Raw genomic sequence first — 27,724 nt, 5'->3', positions numbered from 1 at the left:
CAGATCATGTTTCCCGGAGGTGTGGTGGTTGCCGTTACTATCGTTACAACCCGCGAGCTCCTCCGTTGCGGTGCGCGACGGTGCATTTGTTAGTTGTTTCCTATGGCTTCATCATCCGCGTTCCCACTCGGTGGGGGAGATGTCATTGCTGGGGGAAAGACAAAAAAAAACAGAGAAAAGGAAAACAAGTAAAGAAAAGTCACAGTTATGGGAAATATAGTATTCCGCCGAGGAAGACTACCAAAACCGCAGCCAAACATTCGCAGTCTCCCATCGGTTTGCCCGGGTTTATACCCGAGCGTCGGCGACTCCGCGTTCTTTCGACATCCTGCACCGTCGTAAACGCGGATGGCAGCGGCTACTTTTCGCTTTCCACTGAAACTGGTTTTTAATTGCGGTGCAATCCGCGGAGCTCTGCTGCTGCGTCTCGTGTCTCTCGTGGATGAATGATTTGTTTTTGCGCTTCGAGCGGCCCGAAGCGTGGAATTTACTGCCGTATCTCATGGGCTGCCAACGCTACACAGTGCTACATTAAAGTGATGGCAGTATGCGGGCGAGGGAGGTGGGCAGGGTTAAGAAAGTCTATTTATTTGCTTCCATTATCGGAGAGGTTTTATTTGAAGGTTGAAGGATTTTTTTCTCTTGAAGTCCGGTTGAAGTCCGTTCATTTTTAAGAACCATCAACTTTATATTTATAAATAACAAGCTGACCCAACGAACTTCGCCTCGTCCAATAATAATAATACACTAATATTTAAAAAAAACAAAGAATTACAATTCAAGCCCAATTAATTTGGTGTCTGAAAGATGTCGACACATAACAATAACAGATCCATCTTTAAGTCGCAGCATATCAGACAATTCGAAAGAATGTTTTAAAATTCTAGAGAACGATTCACGGCTTCGTTTTCATTTTCAATAAGTTTAATCAATTGAGCACAATTTTTTAAAAACCTATGCTAATTTGGAGTCATTAGCATAGTTTTTTTAAGCATCTAAAATTGTACGTGCACTCAACCAATCTTAGTATCGATACTATGGGGCATTAACATAAACATTTGTGATAAATCATTTATAGTTGAAGCGAATTGGCAAATAGCGGGTTGCAAGCCCTCGTTACTATTTACAAAGCATAACATTTTTAGTTCGACGATTGGTGCTGGCATTTGAATTTCAGTCAATAGAATGCTACTCTTAAACAAACTCACATTTTCAATCAACACCAATACTTCATTGTAAATTATTCTTTTTTTATTCAAAATTTCCCTTTCAAAAGCAATGTGAAATATCTTCGGCGATGTCCTTTTTATACGTATCTCACATTCAACGGGTTTTTTATGGCTTCATCGAAATAATCTTAATATTAAGTATAAACACTTTAGTTATTGTAGCTCATTCATAGATTCCAGTTATTATCATTTTTCAGTAAGTGTTATTATGATCTCGCAAAGTTGCACACCATACTCATCGCAGTCCACGCAATGGCTAAAACAAAACGAAGGCATTCGTTTTCGTGTGTAAATTTATTTAATTTATCGTTGTGTAAATTTATTCTAAAGCGAAATGACAACACACCTCTATATCCTTATACTGGCCACCAATCAAGCAATAATCTCGGAATAGAATCGCTGCTGAAAGTTGGAATCTTGTTTCTTATGTTTTTTTTGCTTGCTGTACTCCTGACTCAAGAGTTCTTGGTGAATTCTTTAACCATTCTTCAAATAAATTAAACATTGAAATAAAAAACAAAACCTGTGGAATGCACAACAACGTATCGGCTCGTTTGATACTTATCTCATCTCCTTCCATGCCAACAAACGCCATATCCCTTCAGACAACGTACTTGCAAACTTGTTTGATAGATTTCCCTGAACTTAAATACTCAACATTCATATGTGTTTAGCAACAAAGCTCTCAGCAGTCACTCAACAAAATAATTCAACACCGATCAGAACCAAATATACGTGATCTAAGCGATCGCTTGTTGATTAACCGAGATGAAATTATTCGATGATGAGTGAATTCGTACTTATGATTTGTCACAATTTTAATCGGTATGGGTAAGAAGGAAAAAAAATCATCACAGAACTTCGTTAGGATTGGCTCAGCGGTTTTGTTTTATTTGACTTGATTGTATGAAAAATGCCATTTTTACAAATTTTTCCATTTTCCGGCTAAGAAAAAGCATTTTTCGAGTTTTCTACGTTTCTAGCTTTTCCTAAGGATTTTTCTAACTTAATTGAGCCAAAAGAAACAAATCATCAGAAGACTTCGTTGGGATACGTCCAACCGTTTTGGTTAGAGAAGGTAAATTTTATTGTTTTATGGAAAAAAGCCGTTTTTACACGAATTTTCCAATTTTCCGGCTTATCCTTGGGAATTTTCAAATTCTCTTTTTTCCTAAACCTTCCTTGGGTAAAAAGGAACAAATCATACCAAGACGTCATCAAGATTGGTCCAGCCGATTTTGAGTTTTAGCATCACGAACATACAAACATCCATTTTTATAGATATAGAGAAGATTTTTAATCAATTCTGGTGTCATTCAATGTGTTATCACATGCCTTAAAAATAGAAAAGAAAGCCACATAAATGAAGTAAATGAAAAAATGAAGCATTTCTCTTGAATATATTCAAGTGTTTTAGTTGGTTGTTCGTTTTACAAGAAAAGAAGTGAATATAGTTGTTTCGTGAAAAACTCTTAAATTACGAATAATTTTTAAATCCAAATTAATTGGCTTTGTTTATGTTTCTCTTTTGCCCTCTGTACGTTTTTTTCAAGATGTTAAATATCTTCTCCCTTTGTTAAGCTGGTTGTCCGATGATTCGTCCGGCATCGAAGATGTCGGTATATTCTTTTGTTCCACTGTTTTCGATCAGTGTTTTGATAGTACAACATGACCATTTTTTTTGTGTGGAATCATTCGGTGTCGTTCGCTTTACGATCTCACTGTGCGCATCCGTTACCGAATTGCGGAACAAGCCAGCGAAATGACATTTTGATTGATGTTTGACATATTCGGAAATGGTTGAAGAAATCATTGCACGTGTTTAGCGATGAGTGATGTAAGAAATAAAACCACTAGAAAGAAGACGACTTGCAGTTAGACGTCGAGCCTTGATGGTTACATGCAACTGACCAAAATGTTGGCGTTAAAGCAAAGTCGATTTTTTCTTGTCAAAGTTTTTTTTATTGATTTTTCAACTGAATAATTGATGGAGAAAATATGAATAAAAAAATATCTATAAAATTAATCCTCGAAAAACCCACAAATGTCAGAACGAGCATATGGAACGGCATTAGCATAATTAATTCATTACCGGACCCCGATGGATGGTATCGTTCCGTGCGTCCATTCCAACAACTCATCCACTTCATGTTGTTCTCTAATTCGTTTGCCTTACCCTCTCCACGATTGACTTATGCATAACTTGGCAGATTATGCATAGCTTAGTCGTTTGGCCATTATCCACCCCATGTTTTGCACGGTTTTCGCCTACTTGCTCCGACCGGTGTTTCGTTTTCGCCAGTTTTTATTTTCAATTTGCATCGCAGTGTCATCTGTCGCTCCTGGTCCTCGCGCGGGGGCAAGCAGGAAACGACGCAGCAGCGGTGTTGTTGGTTTATAAAAATAAACGTGGCATACTGTGCAAAGCACCGACTGATATGGCACGCGGAGGGGGATGCACTCGCAAAACACGCAATTTGCTAACCCGACAGAGTGTGTTCGTCTCGTGTGTTTTACCCGTTGGTGGAACTCGACTGCCCTAGGCGAGCCTAGGCGAATTTCTACTCCCTCTTCGACGACCGACTGCATGATCTTTGTGTTTTTTTCGTCTTGAGATGCTGCCGTTGCATTTAAAAGTGGTCTACATTTCGCGTAGTTTCTAAACGGCCAAGAGATTGGGGGAATGAACAGATAAAAGGAGAAAGAAAGAATAAAAAGGAAGACGACAGAAACAACAACGGACCTGTAAACGGGGAGTTTCTTGACTTTTAATGTTTCTTCCTTTCGTTTCGTTTCGTTTCTCTTGCGTGATCCTTTTTATAATGTTTTTTTTTCTAGACTTGAAACTTGAATTGCTGTGTCTGACTTCAACTTCATCCAATTTCTTGCGCATCCCTTCGGTGGCAGAGGTCCTCTTGACTCACCGGGTGGAATGCTCATCTTCCCAAGTGGCCAATGAAAAGGGAAATCAGGTGGGAAGGGAGCCGGGGGGAGGTCGATAACCGGTTTCCACCGTACGCTGCTGGGTGTCTGGGTCGAAATGTGTGATCGATTTTTGTGCAACCCGTCCGTTTCGTCGACATCTCGCTGGTGACAGTTTGAATTTTTCCTTTTGCTCCTCTGTCTGCGGCTGTTAAATATTTATTTTTCAACTTTTTTTGTTAGCGTTTGGTCCAGTTTAATTATGATTTTAAGGCCGATGGAGAATATTTTTAAAACATGTTATTTTTGAATAAATTTCCCCAACATTGTATACCATATTGGGGTCAGACTTTTATCAGGTGTTAGTTAGGGAATAGGTATTAACAAAAAAACTATCTTTGGAAACATTTAATATCAGTCAAGAAGATCTGATACTCCAAACAGCCAAAGAACTCATTACTTTAAAGGTTTTTCTACATATTTTTTTCTTACGTTATGACCCAATTTATATATAGCTTCAATATTTGAAAACAACCCATTAATATGCGTTCCGCAAATTTATTATAGTTATACAAACAGAACAAACAGAGTGTTTTTCTTTCTAACTCTCTATTTTAATGACTTAAATAGTTCTTTTTATAGTGTTCTTTTTTAAATGGGTTTTTTTATGTTATGACCCAGTTTATTTAAACCTCCAATATTTCAAGACAAACCATACTTTAGAGAAATTAGTATGCGCTCCGTAAATTTATTTTTATTATAAAAACACGATAAACACAGTTTTTTCCAGCTTTTCTATTTTAATGGCTTAAATAGTTCCTTTTTATGGTGACTAAATGGGTTTTTCTTATTATATGATACAGTTTATTTAAACCTCCAATATTTCAAGACAAACTATATTTTAGAGGACTAAATAAACGTTCCGCGAATGTATTTTCTTTCTAACTCTCTATTTGAATGACTTAAATAGTTCCTTTTTATAGTGCCTAAACGGTTTGGATTTCGCAGGTTTATAATTTCAATTAAATTAAAATAGTTTTGCTCTGCACTTCTCCATCGATCTGATTATGTATTCTGCCACATAAAGCAGCCATTCCATTCCATTCCATTGTCATAAAACCAGCACGATAAACATTCCTTCGTTTGCCGTTCTCTTCTTGTTTTGATTCGTCGGCATAATCCGTTTCGCCTTTCACTTTCCCCCGAACTATCCGACAAACGGTCCCAAATATCGATCGAAATTTCTTTGTCGGCCGTACGACGACGCTGGCGGCTCCCCAATTCCGGCCCTTAAAAACCCGCCCCCTTCCGCTCGACGGTTCTACGGTTTCTGGTGTTTAAGCATTGCAAATGGGCGATTTTTCCCTTTTGGAAGTGATGCGATAGAAAATCCATCTCCCTTTCTCTCTCTCTCTCTCTCCCTTCCCCGTGGAATAGGTGTGGGGAGCGTGTTCTGCCAACTCCGCGGGCCGAGGCCTCCCCGGGGTCTCCAGCCCCCCTCCGTCCATGGTTTTCCCATTCTATTTTCAGTATTTCACTCTCCCATGCGTTCCCGTTCTGATGGAGTGGGGGAAAAGTAAAGGTATTGTTTTTTCCCTTTTTTGTATATCTTTTTTTTTCGCCCTATCTAACTTTCCGTTACTCATTTTCCCACACAACATCTTTAGCACATTCAGTCGTTGAGGCCTTGTTGTTTGTTGCGCTTTCCGTTGGGTGGTGCGGAGATGCCACGGGGAGGAAGGTGCAACACGCCAGCCGAGAACGGTTCGCTCCAGTTTTCCTCCGTTTTTCCCGACCGCCGTCATCCCACGTACACCTCCCCGCTCCCCCCGCACCTGGTGATGGTGGGGATAGACATTTTGTTTCCAACGAACATTACGCAAAAGACCAACCCAGCGCGTCAGCCGGGTGCGGGGCCTAAGGTTTTCCCTGAAACCGAACGCAGTGCAAAAACATTAACCGGAGGGAGTTAAAAAAAAAAACACAACAACTATGGCGTCCGTCGTGGGGAAAAGGTGTTGAATAGTTCATGAAAGTCGAGACGACTGTTTGTACGCTCGCTCGCCACTCGGAAGAGTGGTTTAAGGGCTCGGTGGGAGATATTTATATTTATAGAACCTCGGTGTGGTTTGATACGGTATTACTATTTTTAATTCACGGTTCGATCAAATATTGGAAAAATATGGGTGCATGCTTGAAAGTGGTAATGGAAGTTCGACCATTACTTTTCAAATGACGTTATTTAGTGGCGTGTCATAAAGTTAACCCCTTTCAAGGCAAACAATTTTAAATTGAATACCAAGTTTTAAACATTCGAAAATACTTTTGAATAAATCATAAATAAAGAATACGAAAATTATTTGGATTGGGAATACATTCTTTCTTCATCTTATCGGAAAGCATTAATTTGTGGTAATAAATTGTTCTGCAGGAATGTTAATATTCGTTCAAAAAGGCTGTTACTATTGTGAAGGCTTAAATTATAGTTGTTAAATTCGATTAACTACTTTATTTATTGCTAGAAGAAACGACATCTCATCATTTAATATAAATTTTTAAACATTTTTTAAAAAACAAGATTTGTCATAGCTTGTATTCATTGTTTTCGAATCCTTTTGAAACATTCATCCATCAACACACTTTTCTCTGAATTTACCTGTTATTTACAGTGTGTTATAAGTGTTCAATAGAATACTAATATTTGTTTTACGCCTGGTGATAACGAAGGGTGGTTTCGGGGTTTTTTCAGGCAGAACAGTTCAAAAGTGTGTCAAAATCGGTTCTGCTCCGGTCTGTTTTCTTTGCCGGACGCCAAACTTTTCCACAAACACACGGGCACGGTTGCATAAATGCGCATACACAGAGCCACGATGCTCTCTATAAAGACATTTATTGCGTGCGCACGTAAAATGTGGTGTGCACAAATACATGGCGGTTGGTAGTTGGGTCGGGGAAATAAGGCGAGGGGGGAGTGGTAGACGGACAGGCAGGTGAAGAAAGTGTCAGTGAACCCCTCGGGGAGCAGATAGCAGATAGCAAGGAGTAGCGAGAGAGTAAGGAATGGAAGATGTACTCTTGTACATGGTTGGATGCTAATGGAATGGAATTATCACGATTTATTTGATCATTTATTTCCTACGTTAGCGATTTATTATAAATGTTCAAACGATGTGAAATGGTGTAAAGAAACTGATTTTTATTTTAGCAATGAATATCCGGGGTGAAATGGGATGGATAATTGTCCCGTTGATTGACGTAAACATTCAATGTTAAGTCAAAAGTATGACAGCTACAAGGTGGAGGAAATGTCAAACACGAAAATTAGTAGACAAAAGACTGTTTTCCCAGCGTTGGGATTCAGTTTCCATTTTTCTTTTGTTCCGTGTCTACTAATGCGTGCACGGTTTTGGCCCTTTGCAATTTTGCAATCCCTTGCGAGCGAGTAATAAGGTTTGCCATTTAGAAGCGATATTAGGATTTGCGCTGAATCGGAAATCGTCGCCGGCGAGTTCGTATTGTATTTCTGGCTATAATTAGATGCATTTATTTTTATTTACCCACTCACGTTGCTGACTTGACGCCGAGAAGAAGAAGGGATTGCCTTTGCCCGTGGCGCAACGTTCACTTTGAGGAAAACCGTTCCCCTCACTGCCATGTAGTTTTCCCTTCGCTTTTCCTCCATTTCGTTTGTCTTTTTCCTATCTCTGCCCGCGTTGCGATCTATTTTATTGTATTTTAATAGCTTTTTTCGAGCATTATGTTATGTTCTAGTGGCATAACTTTGTGTTGATGCTTGGGGCATCGGAGTTTGATTGATAATAGATTAAAATAGGCAACGCCTGGAATGTGTTTTTCCTCCAGACATCTGGTTGCAATGGTTTTGAAGTTTAAAGCACATCATCCACTCTTTAATTGAAACTGTTGAATCTTATACTAATTTGCTAATGTTTTTCCTAACTATGAGTGAAAGTTTTGATATGGGAGGTTTTTTTTCTTTAATTTAAAAAGTGCATTTGTTCAGCTTTCAAAATGAAATTTCGATACAATCCTCCTGGAAACTGTTGTAGAAACGGTAATACTGTTACTCTTCGAAATAATAAGATTTATGAGTGTTGTGGTATCATTTAAAATAAAAATTTTCCGCCTAATCAATTTCCGGTTTTGGAAAAAACAACAGACGGAAAACACCAGCCCTCGTTTGTATGAACCTTGGGTCTGTAAGCATCTTGAAACTTGACTCTACGAAATGCCCACAGATGGCGCTGCATACGGCCTTCAAAACGAGGTGCTTAAAGCAGAGATGAACCTCAAACTACATTTTTGAAATATTATGCGGAACAGTTGAATTTTATAAATTGTTTCTAAGTTATACTCATTATTTAGTGCAATTGGAAATGTCTTTAGTATTTTAAGAGAACCCGCCATGTAGTTGAACCATAAATAATACATTTTTATTCGTCAATTAAGTATCCGTTAATGATCGTTTTTAAAACGATTGTAGACGTTCGCACAAGGAGTCCTATTGTATCGCTAAATTAATTGTCACTTCTTTTGTGGTATACTTGTTAAAAATAATTGTACATCACGTGTTTCGGTTTCACAACATACTAACGGTTGTTTGTTCTCACTTTCTCTTCGCAGGACGAGGTGCTGGCAATCTCGGACAAGGTGATACTGCGGGCGGAAGATCTGCTGAACTGGATCGACACCGACCAGGAGTGGACCTGGGGCCTGCTGACGATGTACAACGAGTCCAGCGCGAAGGACTGCCTCGGGACGACGCGGCATCTCAGCAAAAACTCCTCGCTCGACTTTGGCGACGTGGACCGGGAGAAGCATATGGGTTAGTTGGAACATTGTCCTCCCTTCGCGCTCTGTCGGCACCGTCACCGGATCTTAGATCTCGTTGTCGCTGACGAACTGGTGGTGATCGTTGACCGCGGCCGTGTCGTTGTTCGATTCGTACGCATTCTCCAGCAGCTCGCAGCACACTTTTTCCCGGTGATGACAATCGCGACTGTACGATGGGACAAACATATAGCGGGAATCAATTAGTACGATCAACAAATGTGACGCGATAGGAACGCTATGAGACCCCTCAGGGGGGAGAGTTTGGAGAGGGCGAATGCGTGGCCAAAGAATGTGCGCGTGGAGCGCTGTCGAACGCCTTTTAATTTTGTTGTGTATCTGTTTTTGGTCGAGATACGCTCTTTTGCTTCTCGCGGCTATAAATACGCACCGTTGTGCGCTGGATGACTTCATGTGTCGTTTTTGGAGCACTACTATACTAAACCACGCAAGCCACGATCACGTTCACTGGCCAGACATCCGTGTGGCCCTCGGAGGTTTAAATGTTCGTTCGACGTCTGCCAGAGTTGGGACTGATTTTGTAGACCGTGCCCCACAGACTTACCTCGATAGGTAGAAGATGCTCCGTGGAATACGACACCGGTAACGTAGCATACACTCGCACTGCTTCCGCAGCAAAATGTCTCCCTGGATGATAGTGCTGACCTCGTACAGGTTCGAGCCGATCTTACGCTCCCCGACCGATTTGTAGAACAACCGATGCCGCGGAAAGGGTAGCTTATAGCCGGTGTAGATGATACTTGCCGTCGCTCCAGTGGACACTCCCGCACCGTCCCGACCGCCACCGCCACTCTGTTTGTCCGCCAGCAGGGCAAGAATTACCAGTCCCACCAAAAACATCCCACCCACTGCCGTCATCCTTCCACAAAACACTGTTCCGAACTTCGGCGAGTCGTCACACCGTCCAAACTTCTATCTGGCGTTCTGTTCCGCCGTCCAAACGCTCGTCAACTGATGCGTGCAAACCGTCCAGCGCGAAGTGTTGGTGCCAGCTTGCGCCAAACCGCGAGAAGTCGCGGGGAGTTTCTTTATTAGGTTCTTTTTGTTGTTGTTGTTTTGTTTGCTCTGGCCCCGCCGAACGCAATTCCGCAACGCCAACACAATGTGCGCTCGGGAATGGAGGTTGTAGTAGTGGTTGAGGGATCCGAATAGCACGCGCTAGATAGTTGAAAGAAAAGAAAAGAAAAAAATTGGGGAGAACCATTACTTCTCTCTCGCCATTTACAAGATATTCAGGCGGAACAGCCAACGTGCAGAAGGTCGGACAGAGGAAGAAGAAGCAAATAGAGTTCGTCTGTCATTAGATCCGTTTGGCAAATCACGCGGAAAAGACAATGGGCGCCATTTAAAGACGATACACGAGGGCTTCTTGTGCCTTTTGTTGGATCATAGATAAAGTATTAAGATAGTCTTTATGACTATGAGGAGAATTATGTTACAATATAAGGTCCATGTGATTACAGGGATTTAAACTTCTTGGGGGCATATATGGCACAGTCTAAACAAATACTTACCAGGGAATTAGCACGCCACACCGTCAACAGTGAGCCTTGATTTACAACATAAACCGAAATTTAATCTCGTTTTAAATTATGCGACGTCAAACGCAACGGACGTCTTCAAGCAACTGGACTCCGAGAGTCACGGGAGCTCTACGCGCGTCGTGGTCGAGAGTGTTTGACCACATCACTCGCGCCAGTGTTGTGTGTCTGTGTGGCCATGTTTGCCCATGGGGATGCCCCTGCCCTGCCCGTTAGCTTCCCTCCCCCGCCGTCCACAAATCGCACCGAATCAGCGAATTAACCAACGCTGAAGCCAACGGAACGGAGCAATGGGCACGGGTTGTGGCGGGTGTTTATTTAACTGCTGGTGCGAAATTGCGGCGTTGAATGATGCGCGATAAAGTTGAGCACCCGGTCTTGACCCACGGGGAGGAAAATGAGCCGGAAAACTCAGTGTTAATGTGTTAATATCCCATTTCTGAATCGTAATCGAAGCAACCCGTTGTTCCCTTGGCTTGAGGAATGGTAACCTTGATCGTTTGTTGTTTGTTTGTTTTCGCAGGAGAAAGTATCGTATCGAGGGTGGCGGTGCTGAGTTTTTCGCGGTACTGTCGCTACCGGGCGATATTGAAGCGCCTGGAGGGCGTCAACGATGCGTGGCTGCGGAATACGCTGGTTGAAACACTCGGCGGGTTCGTGGCGCCCGCGCCCAACATGCGCATCATGTTCTGCAAGGAAACGTTCGACTATCCGGAGCTGGAGACGCACGAGCTGCTGTGCAATCATCTCGCGCCGAAGCTGAAGGGCCGGCCGCGCGGCAAGCGGAAGAAGACGCTGTCCGATTCGTCGCAGTACACCAAGAAGGAGGGCTGCTCGGACGAGAGCGAATCGAACGAGTCCGATGTGTCGGATTATTCCTACAGCAAGGTAAGGTCTCCGGGAAACCCCTGAGTAATTGAATGACAGTTTCAATAAACCCCCTAAAATTTCTCGTTTTAGGTATCTCCCGGCAAGAAGGTGATCGATCTAAACCCAACACCACGGTACAACCCCCGACCCTCCCGGGGGTCATCTCAGACGAAGCAGGAACCGATCAGTGTCGTCATATCCGCGTCGGCCGGTACGGTTAAGGCAAGCACGAACGCCTCCAGCCAGGCGAACCACCTCTCCCAGCGCAACCGTTCTAAGTCCACCAACTCGAAGTCGTCCGGCAAGTCGTCTGGCAAGAAATCGAAATCATCGTCCAAAGCGTCCAAAAAGTCGGGCAGGGGTAGAAAGCCAGCCTCGGCGACTGCGGCCGTCGGTCAGGACGAGTCGGAAGAGGACGATGAGGAGGCGGATGAGGATGGCGAGGAGGAATCATCGTCCGCGCGTGGCGGTTCGAAGGATCGCGATCGGGACGATGCGGACGAGGACGACATAGAGGAGGAGGAAGAGGTGGACTACGAGGAGGACGAAGAGGAAGAGGATGACAATCTGTTCCGGGTGAACGAGCGGATGAGTGGTGGTGAGAAGGAGTTCCTCCAGCGGTTGCAGGAGTTCCTCGATCCCCGAGCACTCCAGTATGCGGACAGTCAGGCGGCATCGTTGAAGGGTGGTATGTATTTGATCTAAAAACGGGTGACCTTACCGTATTTTAACATCATTCTTTCCTTTCCCTTCACAGTGAGCCTCTATGCGGTATACGCCAAGGTGCAGAAGATCGGTGGATACAATTCGGTCACGGATAAAGACGTCTGGAATCAGCTCCTACAAGGGACGGGAGGTGAAAACGGGGTGCTTAGTCGGAGGAAGTACGAAAAGATTGTCCTGCCATTCGAGAAGCACCTGAGGGAGCAGGCGGCCGACCAGCAGGACGTAAAACGGGAATCTACCCTGCTCCTCCTGGGTGACGAGGAGTTGGAAAGCAAACTGCGAATGCTGAAGGACGTTAAGCTGGAGAAGTACGAGCAGTTCGATGATCGGGGAAGTGGCAAGGACACCAAGCCCAGTGACGCCGGGCTGCTCGATTACTCGGTGAAGCGCGAGTTGGTCGAAAAGGATGAGTTCTTCGCCAAGAAGGACGGCAACAGTAGCCCCTCGAACGGGGTACACCTGGGAATGTCGCCGGTGTCGGTGCCATTGACGGTGATCGTGCGGCCGAACTTGGACGAGAAGGACCAGAAGTCGTCGCAAATACAGATCAATCAGCCACACACGACGATCACCGTGCATCAGACGACGATCCATCCGCAGAACAGTGGAAACCATCATCATCAGGCGACCAGCAATCATCACCATCACCACCATCACCATCATCATCAGCATATGCAGATCAGTGGACAGAGCCCGCAGCACATCACGAATCAGATACAGATTACCAACCAGATCCAGATCCAGCAGATCACGGTTCAGTCGAGTGAAGCGAAGAACGGTGGCTCGGGTGGAGGTCCCACCGGGGGATCGGCCTGTGGTAGCCCCGGGGAAGCATCCGGAGGGCAGTTTAAGTACAGCTTCAAGCAGGATAAATCGGGCCAGGAGCTAAACATCGAACCGGTGGCGACGGCACCCAAATCAGTCACTTCATCCTCCACGCCGGTTGGTTCACCCTCGGAAGGTAGCCACACATCCTCGCTTAGCCTTTTCCCCCTCAACCGGCAGGGTACGGATCCGGACCTTACGATCAAGGAGGTGTCCGTGTGTCCAACCAGTGGGACACTTTCGATCACTTCCAGCGCGTGCATTCCCTCGTCGGCATCCGGGTTGAATACGCCCTCGAAGACGAGCTCGTTGCGGCACGTCCGCATGAAGAACGATCGCAAGGGAAGCCAATCGAATCCTGGCGGTGGATTGCTAATGGATGGTTCATCGGCGGGCGGAGGGTTTGGGATGGGTGCTAGTCAGAAGGAAAACATTCCGCTACTCGGAACCGGTTCGACCAGCCTTTTCGGTGGTCAAAGTCTGACGACGATCACTCCGATTCCGGCGAACATGACCGGTTCGGGGTACCTCGGATCGGTTTCCGACGTCGGTGGAACCGGTGGCCATCATCATAACGCGGGTTCGAAGCACGGAACCTCTGGTGGTGGAGCGCCTCAACCGACGGAAGTGATCGATCTGGTGGACAGTGATAACGAAAGCGATTCGGCACCAGGATCGGGTGGAAACGGAGGGCGTAAGCAAGCGGGACAAGCAATGCGCCCAATCCCTTCACTCCTTCCACCGATGAAGAAGCGCAAATTGGACATCCTTCGGGAGGGTGGCCTCGAAGTGACGCCCATTTCGAATGGTTCCAGCATTTTCTCGTCGCTCGTGCAGAAGAACGCTTCGTCGACGCCGACGTCCCGCCCCGCACCGAACCCGATGCGTATCAACATAACGGCTGAGCTGAACACCCCCGGTGCACCCCACCACCGTGCTCCGGACGGGGGGAAAAGTGGCCGCGAGCCACGTAAGTGCATTCCGACGCCGCTCGAGTTCCAGACGCACTGCATGTACACACGCACCGGGAAAGTGTTTGGCGATCCGAAGGAACTGGTACCACCGCGAGCTCCCGCACCGGCCCCAGACCTCCTCGATCTTACCGGACCGAAACCGATGGGTGCTGCCGTGACCAATCTGTCCACTAAAGGTCCTCCCACGACGATGGACTTTTCGGCCGGAAGTTCCCGCATGAACAACAATCGACAGCAGGCGGGAGTTGGGTCGGCCGGTTCCCGGACCGCACCGAGTTTGCAGATAACGCTCGTCCCTGGACCGACGAACAATCCGTTGCCAGCACCCCACGGTGGTCTTCCGCCCATGATGACACCGTTGAACATTCCCGTCCCAGTACCGAGCAGCCAGCAGGCATTGGCGGGCTCTTCCGCTTCGCTTCCTGCCGGCGCGATGGGACACAAGAAGCAGAAACCTTACGAAATAGTGCCATTGCGGGATGGAGCCGCGCTCGGGCAAGGTGGAGTGATGAAGGAACCGAGTCCAAAGGTAACCATCGGTCCATCGTCCGGCTCGTCCGGTTCGTCTACCTCGACCAACGGGACGATACCACCTGGTCAGCAGCTTGGCCTCGCGCCCGGTGCTTCTCCAAACGCCCTTCTCGAAACGCTTGCGAACCTTCAGCGAGCGAATCCGGTTCTGGTAGCGAACATTCTCTCCTCATCGGGCCTCTCGAAGTCATCCATCCCGGGACTAACGCAACTCCTCGGTACGTTCGGTGAGTCGGCGTTGGTGCCACCGAAACCTAAAACTCCCCGGCGGCGCTCGAACTCCCAGGCACAGGCTAACGCAGCGGCAGCGGCATCAGTGGCGGTGGGTGGTACTCCTCCCGTTGCGGGAGGAAGTAGGCCACCATCGACCAACAACAACAACAACCTTCCACCTTCGCCCTTCTCCGTGCCACCCGGGGTTCCAATGCCCGGCGGCTTGAGTGTTCTTCCACCGTCCGTCCTGCAGGGACCTCCGCCAGCCGGATCCCCGCAGCATCCACCGCAAGCCGACTCACCGACCGCCTCCTACCCGCTGGACCAGCAGATTAAACTGCTCCAGCAAGTCCAACTGCAGCAGCAGCAAAAGTACCTCCAGCAAAAAGCCTCCGAGGAGCAGCAAAAGCTTCACCTGCTCGCCCAATTCCAGCAACAGCAGCAACAACAACAACAGCAGCAGAAGCCACCGAGTCAGGTCTCACCGGCGGCATCCCCGTCAACGGTTGGATCACCGCATACGGCGGCCGGAACGCCACCCCTGTCGCATCCCTCGCCACCGACGCTTCCGACGATGCCACCGCTCCCACCGCAGGTACAAGTTCCTCGGCTTCCCGTCGTGCCACCACCGTCGGCAGCGGCCGCCGCGGCCGCACTCTTTTCCGCCGGACTGCCACCGGGTGCGGCCGCCGGAGGCTTCCCACCCTTCGATCCGATCTACCTGCAGCTGTACGCGGCCAACTCGGGCCTCTACCTGCCACCGGAGCAGCTGTTGCAGCTCTACAAGACTCTCCCTCAAAGCATTCCTATCAGCAAGAGCTAGTCGGCTAGCAGTGGGTGTTAGCGGGAGGAGGAGGAGGAGTACAGGGAACACCACCCGAGGTGGCTTGAGTGATAAAAGAAACCACCAGATTGGCAGCCGTTAGGAAGGGAGTTCGAAAGTCATGCGTTTGATTGTCCTCTTCATCCAATCCGAGCGTTAGTGTTCCTTAGACAAGTTTAGCAAATCAATCGATCTTTCTCGTTTCATCCTCTTCTTTCAGCTTTTTTTAAAGCTTTTCCATTTTTCAAATAGAGGCAAAACAGGATTGCCTATGTTAAATGATTTCAGTTGGAAAGGAAACAAGATCCTGTTTTTTTTTGTACGAATCGATCGGATGAAAGTAAAACAAGTGTATTTAAAACAAAAAAGGGAAAGTGAAAATCCAGGGAAGTGCAAAAAGCCGAACGTTTTCGTTTCTCGTTCAGTTTGTACATAGTGTAATTATAAACAACGCAAACATCGGTAGACAGTAATACGATAGGATCTAGTGGATGAGAGAGTAAGCTAGGAAAGGAAAACAAAAAAAACGATAAGCGATAGAACGGTAGCGTGTAAGCAGTAGTTTGCTAAGTCAGGGAATTCCAGTTCTAGGTCCACCCACGTTGTAGACACGAGCAGCAGAGCCAACATTCGACTAAGGGTAAAATGATTGAATAATGAAATTGTAAAGCAAAATTGACAACCGAAGTAAACAACAACAAAACAGCATTAAAAAGAAAAACATGAGTGTGCGTTTTTTGTGTATGAACTTAGCTAAAACATATGTTACTGTGCAAGGGGCAATGGATAGATATGGTGTGTAGAAGCTGCTTTCAAATAAAACAACAAAAAAACAAGGTATAAACATAAAAAAACAAATTGAGAAAACAACAAAATAACATAACAAACTTAAGCAAATTGAAACATAAAACGAAAGGAAATAAAACCAACGCGACATCGGTGAAAGTGAGCGTAAAAGAGCCAAGAGTATACAACAGAGGTTCGTAACCGATTCCGCTTTGTAATAATAGGGTGGATTATCTATTTGTCATATTGTACGAGTAGAATGATGCCACAATGATATTACTAATAGGTCCCAGAACCATACTGATCAAGCCTATCCCTTACCCGTGTTCCCTTTCACTTTCTTTCACACTTCTCTAATGCCCTTTGGGAGGGGGAAGGGAACAGAACCATCTTTGTCTCTCAATCGCTAAACTAACTATTTTCATTGTGTGCGAAGAAACAACAGGAAAGAAATTGGAAGAGAAGGAGAAAACTTGCAATTGAAAAAAGGGAAGAAAAGTCGCGATGTGTCGTACAATAAGGTCGAAAACAGTGAGAAAAATGGAATAAGGAAGGTGATGAGAACACACGGATGTGGATGCAATGAGGGAGTGGACGTTCTAGAAATGGTTGGCCGGAAATGGTACTAGCACAAGTTAAACGTACGCCAATCCGTATCGTCAATAAAAGTAAACGAGCAAAAGCATAACAAGGTGTAATGATGTTTTGGATGGGAAGTGTAAACTATAGAATGCGCATTGAGAAAAAGAGGCTAAATCTAATTATTGATAAATTATGCGGTTAATTAAAAGTTAATTATGGTACAAGGTATTATAAAGGGGTTGGAATAGGGTTCTTGGGTGGAGTACAGTATGACCTTAACCTTCATCGTGTTGGCGCTTGTTATAGGGCGCTTCTATTTTACCGAGTGTATAAGTAAGATCTTACCTTTTTGTGTGATGTTAGAATCATCTGTTCAATCTGCCGCTTCGTTCTAGAATTTGATCCCGAAGTGGATGTCGGTGGTGATGCGCAGGAAAACGAGTTTCCGTTCATGGTGCAGCTGCAACGGTTTTGGGTCGTCAGCTATCTCCAACAGTGCGGCGGTTCTCTCATCACGCCAAGCTGGATCCTCACGGCGGCTCACTGCAACGATCATCAACCCAAGTTGCAAGTCTTGGCGGGCACAAGAGTGCGCAACGATCGCACCAACGGCCAACTGAGGGCTGTGGTTCGGTTCATCCCCCACGAGCGGTACGTCCTGGACGGGAAAACACACCCCTACGATATAGCGCTGGCACTGGTGGAAACCCCCTTCCAAGTGGACGGTGTTACGGTGGCCACCGTTGAGCTTTGGGTAAGCGTTCGAACGGATTTATCCGAGCCGAGCGTGCTGGTCGTCATGGGGTATGGGAAAATCGATGAAAACGACACCCAACCCGATTTTCTGCAGTTCGTCGGGGTTCACTTTCGTCCGCCGAAGGAGTGTGACGATGATCCGGCACCGGTTGGAACGGTCTGTGTCGGAAGCCCGGGAACGACCGCCTGCCAGGGTGATTCCGGAGGACCGGTCGTTGGCTTGGGGGAGGATGGCATCCCGCGGCAGATAGGGGTAGTTTCGTCCGGATCGGACACTTGTGGGGCTAAACCGATCACCTGCACCGATGTGACCGCATACGTAGGTTGGATAAACAGAACGATTTCGAATGCCAGCGAACATCTTCCTCTACGATAAACTCTAGTAAGTTTCTCATCAAACTAAATTGTAACGAAAACCAAAAACAACCAATTGAAAAGACTTGCATATTATTTTAATTATGTTTTTTAATTCGTAACCATTCTTCTCGTCTTCCTTTAACACATGATTTTTTCTTATTGATTATTTTTGTAACAATATAAAAGCTCCATTTCAGTGCCTTTTAAAATGATTAACAATTCGACAGGAGTTAGAAGGAACAAAAACTAACATAGAATATTAAGGAAAAACATTATATTTATCCAGAGTAGAGTAAACTGTACGTAAATGCGCCAACGTTTCGATTATTTAATTGACCCCTAATGAAACAATTTTCCAGTAGTATAGGGTGCCAGAATAAACTTTTCCGATTCTGATTGTTCGCTTGCTGCGGCAAATATAAACCCACAACGTGTGGAAAAGCATTTAACTACATTTAACTGGAACCAATTTCGATCTGTTGTCTGAGTTTATTATTGTTTCAAGTGAACGCAACAAACCTATTTACTGTTTGCTGCTTTTTGCACAGGTTTGTTGTTGCAATTGAAAATTTGTCAACAAAAAAAAAAAGAGAAGCATACTTTGATTGAGGTATCGTGGTCGAGTGTTGATTGGCTGCGGTTCGTTTGCATGGGAACGGGAAATGGCCAACTACGGATTGATGGATTTTCCACCAAAAAATAAATGAACGGACCGGGAGACAGAACGCAAGGTGATAAAGACAAATAGAGAGCTGTTGTTTGGTGGTAACCACAATTTGTGCGTGTTTGTCCAGCTGGTAGTTTTTGCCCTTCAGATGAACGAATACCGCGGAGGGCTCGTCGTGTGCTTCTGTGACTGTGAATTGGAATTTCCCTGACCGTCCGCTGGGTCCAGTTTGATTCCCGCCGGCGGTCCTCCCGTCGACGCCATCTTCGTTGTGCCATTCTGTGAACGAAGGGGCATTTGTTAATTAGGTTAATTACTATTTCAACCATTTGCTTCCTTACCTGACCGTAGGTGGCGTAAAGTGTGTCCTGTTTTGCCATCGTTTCGCCGTTTGCCTTCTGAACCGCCGCCGGTTGGTGGACCCGTGTTAGGGCGAACTTTTGCTGCTCGTACGTACGGCGCATCGCCAGGGCTCGGTTGCGCTGCCAGCGGAAGTAAGCGAACGTGGCCAGACCGATCAGGACAAGGGTCGCGAGGAGAATCAGCAGGATCAGGTTGTTGTTGGCGGTGAGGACAAACACGGGAACGCAGCCGATTAGTAGCAGAAGAATTATGGCCAGTGCGAACAGGATGCCAGCCTTGTAGCAGCCATAGTGTTTCTCTACAAATCGAACAAGAAGTAGGGTTATGTTAGATCTATGTTGATTGTGAAGTTGTAATATTTCTTTCTTAATTCTTAAACAAACAAAATAGTGCAGATGTGACAGTCAGGAGTTAATGTTAGAAGTTTTTATTCAGTTGAGGTACGTTTCAATATCCGATAAACTTTATACCTTATTCTAGACTAAGTACTATCCTCGAATTGAGGTGTTGATGTACGATTCCTTTCATTTTTCCGTATTTCATTTAGCCACGTTTGCAAATCGCCAAGTGCTCGGAGCACTTTCTTTCGATCGCGAAGCTCTTTCGTTTCTAAAACCTTCCTCAGTGCGTCGATGAAGTACTGTTGATCGAGTTCCCCGGAAGATATGTAGCTCTGTTTGATCGCCTCGGCCATTTGGGTTCTCTCTTGTTGCGTAAACTCGTCCGTCAGTCCCTCCACGTCTGCCAGCTCTTCGATAAGTGCCAGGAAATTGTCGAGCTCGTTGTCGATCACTTTGGTGATGTTTTTCAAATCCGCATCCTCATACTCGGCGTCCTGAAGGAAAGAGGTATGTTGGGTTAGAAGGGTTCTTTTTAATTCAGATAATTTGCAACTCACCTCCCGATCGCCAATTGGACGATGTAGCAGGGTGTTGTCCTTCTCGTCGTCGTTCCTTAACGTTGGCTGAAAATACTCCATTCTTCCAAGATCCTCGTTACTCGAATCTGGTTCCATAACATCGGCCCACTGGATCGTGTTAGGCGCACTCTCCACTCCATGGACATGGGTGTACGTTTCCTCCAAGTGATCTCCTTCCAAATCTTTTACAGCTTGTCGAAGCGCCCGCCATTCCCGCTGCATATCCAACGTTAGTGCAGCAAGGAATTCATCCTTATTGTCAAGTGGGAGAATGCCACTCGCCTTTTTGAGGCTTAACACCTTCCGCAGCGTACGAATCAGCAAGGGATAGAGAATCCGGTCATCGTTTGCCAGTTGTGTCTGCAGTTGGTCCGGTGCAGTTCCCTCGGCCCCTATAAGGAATATCTCAAGGAAAGCTCTCTCCTTTCTCAGAACCTTCTCCAATCGCTCGACGACTTCTTTTTCCGTTATGCGTTCGATGACTTCGTTTAGGAGGACACTTCCTCGGCTCTTGGGAACACGGTAAGCTTTCAGCACTTTCACGAGGTAGTAAAACTCTAGCAGCACTTTCTGTTCTTCGTTGTGCTGGCCGAACAGTCGAACATCGTTCAGCCAATCACGTTCACTCGGTTCGAAGGGTTCTATTGGGTCTTCAAGATTATCGCGAGATATAAGATTTCCTTCAATTAGGACAACATTCCAAGCGAGGTAGAGAAAAACTACCCAAGTATATTTCATTTCGAAGACTTCACAAACTCTGAGTACCGCGGTCCTTCAAGTAAGAGCAAGGACTGACCTGTAGGATTAGACTTGGAGGTTCTTTTTATAAGCAAAACCCGTGGAACTGAGATCTTCAGGTAACACTAAATCAGGGTTTTACCCCTTCTTTACGAAGGAACAATAAACATTCAAAGAAAATAAATACTTTGAAAGTATCCGGTGGCAAAACCCTAACTTCTCCGATCATAATTTTTGTATTTGTAATGAAATCATTACTGTCTTTCTTCATCTTCTTCCACTAACTAAGACCCGTAAAAAGGACTTATTTTATTGATTTATTTCTTTATGTTTTACTGTACAATTGTTTGGCATGTCATTGGAAATGCAAAAATCTGAATGTTCCCTACATAAAGGCGCGATTTACGAGGGCTCCGACCCATTTCCAGAAATTTCGCTTCACTTCGGGAAACTCCTCCAGGCGCTTCCGGTGCACCGACTGGTCTGTGGTAGTGGCAACGTTTACTTTTTTAAATCTCGTCCTTCATCGTCGTCCATCGGGTCATCCGCTTCGTCATCGGGTGGGCTCGTCGAGCTGCCGTAGACTCGAGCAAAGTAATCGTCCTCGGCATCCTGCCTTCCCAATGCCAGCTGCGATTGGAGAACCTCCAGTGCGCCGAGGAGATTGACTCGCCCCTGCACGAGATCCTTCAGGTTGAGCAGCTTCGAGAGCGCTCTAATGAAAACGGCCTGATCGAGCACACCCGTCGGGGTCGTGGCGGTGTCGTCAGCCCGTGCGTCCTCCTGTATCCATCCCACCATACGCGTCCGATCGTAGGGGTCGAACTGCTGCGCCACACCGTTCACTCCGGACAGCTGCTCGACGACTAGCAGGAACTCGTCCAGCTCCTTGGCGATCCGTCGCCTCCTTTCCATCTCGATTTCGATCTCAAGATTTACAGTCGGTGGGCGGGCGGCTTGAGGACTTTGCGCGACCTTCGTAGTCTGTTGGATGATAATTACAGGTGCGGGAGGAGGAGCAAGCGGAGGAGCTGTAGGCCGTCGTCTATGCGGTCTCACCCGTCGTTCCTCGTCCTCTTCGGATCCTTCCAAGAGTGGTTCGGTATCTTTTAATTCTGCAACCTCAGCATCATCCGGAAAAGATTTAGGTGCGTCCGTAGCGATTTCGTCGAGTGCCTTCGGAGAATCAGAGTCATCGGGGAGTTCTTCCTCTACTCCGATGAATTGTGCCACTTCGTCAGGCATTTCTTCATTCGGTTCTGCAACCGATTCAGCCGACTTTTCCTCATCTAGCTTCGGTTCTTCCTCAACGTTGGAACGGAAATCAAAAGCAACAGGAACATCAACTAAGGTTTCAGCTACATCATGAGGAATTTTGTCAGATTTCGTTACTGTGGTCACAACTTCCATAATCGGTTGTTCGTTTTCTAGATCGTCTAGATCAACTTCATGTTGCTCGGTTTTTACACTTGTATCAACGACAGATACAAATGCCTCCTTGTCTGCAAACTTGTCCTCCGTCACGACGACATGTTCTTCCTTTAAGACTGCAACCTCCGGGTGTACACTTTCAATTACATTTTCATCTGTCGCTTCGCTGCCGGCTGGAATTCTAATGTCGATGGACTCCTGATGATCTTCAGAGTTCGGATGTTGTTCCCATGCGTTGTTAATAACCGGTTTCAGGAGATCCATGACTTGATCCACCGATTCTTGGGATGTGACCACTTGCACTGGTGGACTATGCGTGTGTACCACTTCACTTTCCACCACATACGCCGGTCCTTTCAAGTCTTCTACAACACGAAGCTCTTCCAAACTGTTCGTGGCTTTCCGAAGGTCTTGCCAATAGTTCTGCATATCCAAGAGGAGAGTACCAAGGAAATCATCCTTATCCGCAAGCTGTAGCTTTCCGCCAGCCTTCTTCAAATTAAGCACCTTGCGCAGCGTACGGATCACAACCGGATAGAGCAACCGTACATCGTTGGCTAGCTGCACCTGAAGAGGCCCCGGTACGGTCCCTTCCTCACCGATGCGGGCAACCAGCTCGAAACCTTTCTCCCTCGAAAGCTCCCGAGCCATCTCCTCCAGCAGCTCTTTGTCCGTGATGCGCTCGATCGCACTGTTCAACGCTTCACTTCCCCAGCTCTCCGGCTTTCGATAGGCTTTTAGTACTTTCGCCAGAAAGAACAGCTCCAACAGCACCGCCTTCTCTTCTTTCAACCGGCTGAGGATGGCCCGGGACTCGTCTGCTGGTTCCGCCTGTTCCACATGATACCAACTGTTCTTCTGAAGGTCACTTTCACTCGAGTCGATCGGTTTAATTTCTACGTAACGTTTGTGTCTCGAAAGGACGAACCCATCGAGGGTGGAGCTGAAGAACAAACACCAGAGGAGAAGGGACCGTACTTTTCTACTCATTTTGCCGGTTCTTTGGCGAAACCTGCACACGCCGCCTACTGATGGAGGACTGTTTTGGATGTTGTGTTTAGTGGAGTGTTTTATACAGACGGAGATGTCAAAAAAATCCTGAGAGATCCGCTACCTTAAGGTAGGGAAAGAACTTGCCTTCTCTTAAAATAGTTCTCAATATGAGAAAAGGATTCAGGTATGTTTTTCGGAACATGTGCCTTACCCTTTAAGGATTTTTTAAAGGCTGATAGTAATATTTTTACCTTCTTCAGGTACGCTTCGTAGGCTAATTAAGGTAGTATCTAATGTCTCTTCTGGGAATTGTTCCTTGCCATGTCGTAATAGGCCATTACCGAATGGTCAAAATTTTCATTTTCGGTACCCCGTACCTGTGACCCCGATCCGTCCTTCCATCGTCGTCGACGTCGTCCTGTCGAGTGAAAAATGGCTGCCCGGATCCACCCCCTGCCCCAGCCCGGCACATTCGGAGACTAATTAAAACCTATATTTTCTGCTGACCGAAGCTCGGGAATGGGTTCCGGGGTAGAAAGCGAAACGAGCATGTGACCTGAACTGTAATCATTTGAGGACCAAATTACAGGACGTTTTTCCCACGAAACCCAACGTTTCGGCCACGTTTGTGTGCACCTTTCGTTGCTATCTTCTCGATGTCTTCCGGTCACCAACTGGTTGCTATCGTTAGCTCACGCTCGCCATTTTTTCCCGGTGTTCCGATCGGGATGCCGGTCGCTTTCCATTCTAACTTGCGCTCGGAAAGGACGAAATTTATTCTTTTCAATATCTCCCTCGGAATAGGGGGGGAAGGAAAAAAGTAATCCGAGACCAAGCCGTCGTCAACGGTGGAGCGGTGGCATTCATTTTGGTACGGATTTTGTAACAAGTTTCGACAAATGTTTTCACCACCGTTTCCCGGAAGGCTCGGAACTGAAACACGTGTTGAAAGGACATGGAAGAAAGGACCTTCCGAATCGCTATCGAACCGGCCAGCTCCGCAGGCAAAAGTTCGCCCCGTTCGGTCGTTAGTTTGTTGCACCAAACCCCGCTTTCGGGTGGAAAGCATGGGGCGAACTTTTAATTACAATCCAACTCACAAGCGAGACCGAACGACAAAGGGAGTTTCGAAACCCGAATCCGCCGCCGGAGAAGTTCCCAAAAGGATGCCCATTGTCGCCAGTTGTGTCCAGCGGTGCGCGATAGAACTTGGACCTGTGCAGTAATAAGGACAGGACACGACAACGAGACGTAAGGCCGAACAATCGAGACTGTGTGAGACTCTGTCTGGGACAAGTCAAAGGATAATCAAAAGATTAATTTGCCTGGACAAAAAAATCGACCAGCAACGGCTAGGAGGAAAAATCCACACAACGGAGTGTCCGCCCCGGGGAGCTGGACGTACCTTCTGCTGGCCATCCCTTCGCCAAGGGCTCGTTTGACGCTGAAATTGGCTCGTCAAAGCGGGCAACAACGTGTCTTTCGGGCATGCGGCGGAACAATTTGGAACACATTTCATCGTCTCGCGTCGGATTTCGGGGCGACGTGAATGTTGATGACGTACAGCTGTTGCCCGTTTGGCTCCGGGGCTGGCATCTTCAGCATCGTCTCGTCACTCGGTAACTCCGGGATCGACCGACTAATTAGCGCCAGAGGGTGAGACAATTTGCTGGACGTGTTGAAGGGTGTGAAAATTGATGGCAAACGGTCGGTCGGAGGCTGTGGCGCAAAAAAGTTTTCCTTCGAGACAAATGTCTTCACCGAAGGGGCCAACCTTATCGGGTGTTATACGTGTTTGTTTAAGCAAGTACAGTGGTTAATTGAGGAGTATTGTAACAATTGTCTGCATGTAACCTTTTTTAGGATTAAATGTTTATAAATAGCCTTTGCTTTTAGTAAAGAAGGGAAAACACAAATCTATAAACTTGTTGCTTACATTGTAATGTATTCGTTCCGATAGCATCGAATCTTTATTGTTTGTTTTTTTCTTTTTTAGTTACTTGTGGGTTTCATGTTTAAAATTGACTAATCAAATCCGTGGACTTATTGATTTAATTTGTAATATTTGTAAGTCCTCTAAAACTTTTTCATTTTTATATTAGCTTCAAAGTGTGTACATGAAATATTTCTTAAAATACACTTCCTAATTTTGTACTATTTCCCTTGGTTCTGATCACGTTTTATTATGAATAAAAGATTGAGCATTTATTAAAATATTCATCAATATTTGACCGTGTCATAGCATTTTGTTTTTCATAAATTTTATTTGATTCTTCAAATCACAAATAAGAACCAAACAAAAACAAATTATCTCCATTACGAATCGGTTATCTTCAAACAACTGAAAAAGTTTTATCAAATTCTAAATAAGTAAAATATTCTCTTCTTTCAATATATTATATTTTCATATTAGAAATACATATTGTTTGATCAACATATTTTTTCACTTAAAAAAATGCAAAACAGGAGCACCGAAGTCAATATTTTGCTCAGAAAATTGACTTCCTCAAATGAACAGATAAAAGCCATATTGGATCAATCAGAAACGGGGACCAAACTCGTCCCACGAACTACTAGGGGAAAAGGTGCAGCTTGCCTTCGAGCGATGAAAACGGCAGCATAATTCCAATTGCATGCTCGCTTCACCCAAACCCCACCAACGATCATCGTGGTGCAATGTCGCGAATTTGCATTCACATTCCCTCCCCACCACACCACCCCAATCGCGATTGTTATCTCACCGCGTCGAGCGACAAGTCGAAGAAAATCGTCATCATAACCCCGTGGCCCTTCATCTCCCGGTCGGTCGGTGAGAGTAAACTGTTGTTTGTTGTCCGTCGGCGGAAGGCCTGGTACCGCTTCCGACCGCGCTGTCGCTGACCGACATTCGGGCCACCCGGGAACCGGTATTAATTTCGCCGCATGTGCAACACATGCTCATCCCGCTCCCGAGCCTCAAGCCTCAACAGTTGAGGTCCGGACTAAGGGCCACTGTGTCGCCTTGACTTGTAAATTCCCGCGGCCTAACACCTTGCAGGCGGAAATATCCATCGGCCTGGGCGACATGCGACTGTTCGTTGTTGTTGTTACCGCGGTGACGTACTACCCTCCCCCTTCGGCCATCCCACGAACCAGATGCAATCTAAATCGTTTCGGTCTAGATTCGACCACCGTGCGCCACAACAGCCGGCAACGTTTCGAGAGCTCATTCTCAGGAACATTCGGAACGGCCCTCGGCGGTTCGAGCGGAATTTATTGGATAACGAGTATCGGGACCGTGGAGTAGTGTTGGCTTGGGTTTAACAAGTTTCTAATCAGCCTGCGGTGAATGGAGGAGGTCGGGTGAAAGTGAGTGGCGGTGGCCATTGCTTTTCGTGATCCACCCTGAGGCACAAAAAGTGCTTAGAGTAGAATATTTTAGCGAGAATGCAAGCAGCAAAATATTGTAATTTAGCTTTTACAAAATCTTAAACAAAAATACCAAGCGAGAAATACCTGAAGCTAATTTAACCATTTATTTATAGCAGAATGTTATAATCTGCTAACCCAACGCGAGCTACAAAGAAAGAATAAATCAATTCTAAGAACCACACAACAAAGTTAGGAAAGCCAACAAACTGGAGATTTCAGAACATAACATGTCAGAACACGTTCAAAAATAATATGTTACACCAATTAAAGCAAAGCAAAAGAAGGCTAAACACAACATTGAAACAAATAACGAAATAACTAAATTCGAATTGAAACATAGCAGCCCAGATCAAGTATTAGCGAACGCGTAACATAAACATACGACCACCCACTTACAACAAATAACCAAAGCACAATAGGTTGACCAAAACTAACAACAGTTTATATAAAATGTAATAAATAGGTCACAAAACAAGTATAAATAAACTGACCAGACCGAACATGATATTCAGTTGGCCAGTCACAATTCAATAGTTGACCGGCCACGGTTCATCAATCGGCTGGTCATCAATCAAATCAGTTAGTGTTCAGTGTTTGAGAAGTTATCCCATATTCAATAAAATGAAAATTACAAATTAAAATACAAGTTAGGTAAAACGTGTAAAGTGACGAGAAATCAAGCAACTATTTGAAACCCGTTTTGATCGAAGTAACCAGCAACTGATTACGGCGCATTTCTCCATGCCAACAAAAGGGAAACAAATGCTTCCTTGATTACAACTGACATACACTTGCGGTGAGTTGAAGTCATCGATGAGGATCAAATTTGCTGTTTTCCGTCAAACGCTCCCGGAGTTGGTGCCGTTCAGCGACTTCTTACATCTACTTCCCCCCCGTCCGATTGTCACTTTGGAAAGACGATTAGCGTACCTGTTACGTGGGAGCTATCGCTTCCGCTTCCGCCGTCCGGTGCGCTGCCGAAGGAAAGGCAGGACGTCGAACAGGGCATATTGAGGGATGTTGGCTGCTGGTAACTATGCCTAACTCGATGGCGCCGTTTGCTGGACACTGTAGTCGTTCCGTGTTCACTGGCAAACCTCCGAGCTCCGTGAGGGAATGGAACCAGAATTGTTGACGGTAGTGAACCTATCAGACCGTTCGTGCTGTTGATGTTCTCAATACGATTAGGTGGCACGTT

At 45.8% G+C, this 27,724-nt stretch overlaps 4 protein-coding genes across 4 annotated transcripts in view; 2 read left to right on the top strand and 2 right to left on the bottom strand.

The window, feature by feature from the left end:
- LOC131258627 (uncharacterized) overlaps nucleotides 1-16,829 on the top strand; it is a 63,827-nt gene extending 46,998 nt beyond the window's left edge. The window contains exons 5-8 of the mRNA XM_058259979.1: nucleotides 8,793-8,994; nucleotides 11,085-11,449; nucleotides 11,522-12,119; nucleotides 12,189-16,829. Coding sequence (XP_058115962.1) covers nucleotides 8,793-8,994; nucleotides 11,085-11,449; nucleotides 11,522-12,119; nucleotides 12,189-15,523 — 4,500 coding nt within the window. The 3' untranslated portion in view covers nucleotides 15,524-16,829. The remainder of the gene's footprint in view (nucleotides 1-8,792; nucleotides 8,995-11,084; nucleotides 11,450-11,521; nucleotides 12,120-12,188) is intronic.
- On the bottom strand, nucleotides 8,612-9,878 carry LOC131258628 (uncharacterized). The gene is made up of 2 exons (XM_058259980.1): nucleotides 9,565-9,878; nucleotides 8,612-9,168 (listed from the first exon to the last, which is right to left on the bottom strand). The coding sequence occupies exons 1-2, from the start codon at nucleotides 9,876-9,878 to the stop codon at nucleotides 9,048-9,050; spliced, it is 435 nt and encodes a 144-aa protein (XP_058115963.1). The 3' UTR covers nucleotides 8,612-9,047.
- Nucleotides 16,830-17,160: 331 nt separating the features above from the next.
- Nucleotides 17,161-18,570, top strand: LOC131269575 (lectizyme-like). The gene is made up of 4 exons (XM_058272024.1): nucleotides 17,161-17,224; nucleotides 17,287-17,645; nucleotides 17,742-17,966; nucleotides 18,553-18,570. Exons 1-4 carry the CDS (start codon nucleotides 17,161-17,163, stop codon nucleotides 18,568-18,570), a joined length of 666 nt encoding a protein of 221 aa, XP_058128007.1.
- A 245-nt stretch (nucleotides 18,571-18,815) lies between these two features.
- On the bottom strand, nucleotides 18,816-27,551 carry LOC131269571 (uncharacterized). Its single transcript, XM_058272012.1, has 3 exons — nucleotides 27,457-27,551; nucleotides 19,013-19,332; nucleotides 18,816-18,950 (listed from the first exon to the last, which is right to left on the bottom strand). Exons 1-3 carry the CDS (start codon nucleotides 27,533-27,535, stop codon nucleotides 18,816-18,818), a joined length of 534 nt encoding a protein of 177 aa, XP_058127995.1. The 5' UTR covers nucleotides 27,536-27,551.
- Between the last annotated feature and the right edge of the window lie 173 nt (nucleotides 27,552-27,724).

The sequence above is a fragment of the Anopheles coustani genome, chromosome 3, assembly GCF_943734705.1.
Source record: "Anopheles coustani chromosome 3, idAnoCousDA_361_x.2, whole genome shotgun sequence".
Lineage (NCBI taxonomy): Eukaryota > Metazoa > Arthropoda > Insecta > Diptera > Culicidae > Anopheles > Anopheles coustani.
Note: the sequence above shows the minus strand (reverse complement) of the source record. Positions and strands in the feature narration are given on the sequence as shown.

What these genes read in the sequence shown, in the direction of transcription:
- LOC131269575 (XM_058272024.1), top strand. Translation starts at nt 17,161, where the DNA reads ATGACCTTAACCTTCATCGTGTTGGCGCTTGTTATAGGGCGCTTCTAT. An exon ending in CTATTTTACCGAGTGTATAA is followed by an intron (nt 17,225 to 17,286) that starts GTAAGATCTTAC and finishes GCTTCGTTCTAG; the next exon opens with AATTTGATCCCGAAGTGGAT. An exon ending in TGGCCACCGTTGAGCTTTGG is followed by an intron (nt 17,646 to 17,741) that starts GTAAGCGTTCGA and finishes GATTTTCTGCAG; the next exon opens with TTCGTCGGGGTTCACTTTCG.
- LOC131258628 (XM_058259980.1), bottom strand. Translation starts at nt 9,878, where the DNA reads ATGACGGCAGTGGGTGGGATGTTTTTGGTGGGACTGGTAATTCTTGCC. An exon ending in AGCATCTTCTACCTATCGAG is followed by an intron (nt 9,169 to 9,564) that starts GTAAGTCTGTGG and finishes CCCATCGTACAG; the next exon opens with TCGCGATTGTCATCACCGGG.
- LOC131269571 (XM_058272012.1), bottom strand. Translation starts at nt 27,535, where the DNA reads ATGCCCTGTTCGACGTCCTGCCTTTCCTTCGGCAGCGCACCGGACGGC. An exon ending in CGATAGCTCCCACGTAACAG is followed by an intron (nt 19,333 to 27,456) that starts GTACGCTAATCG and finishes TTCGATTTGTAG; the next exon opens with AGAAACACTATGGCTGCTAC. An exon ending in TTTACGCCACCTACGGTCAG is followed by an intron (nt 18,951 to 19,012) that starts GTAAGGAAGCAA and finishes CTTCGTTCACAG; the next exon opens with AATGGCACAACGAAGATGGC.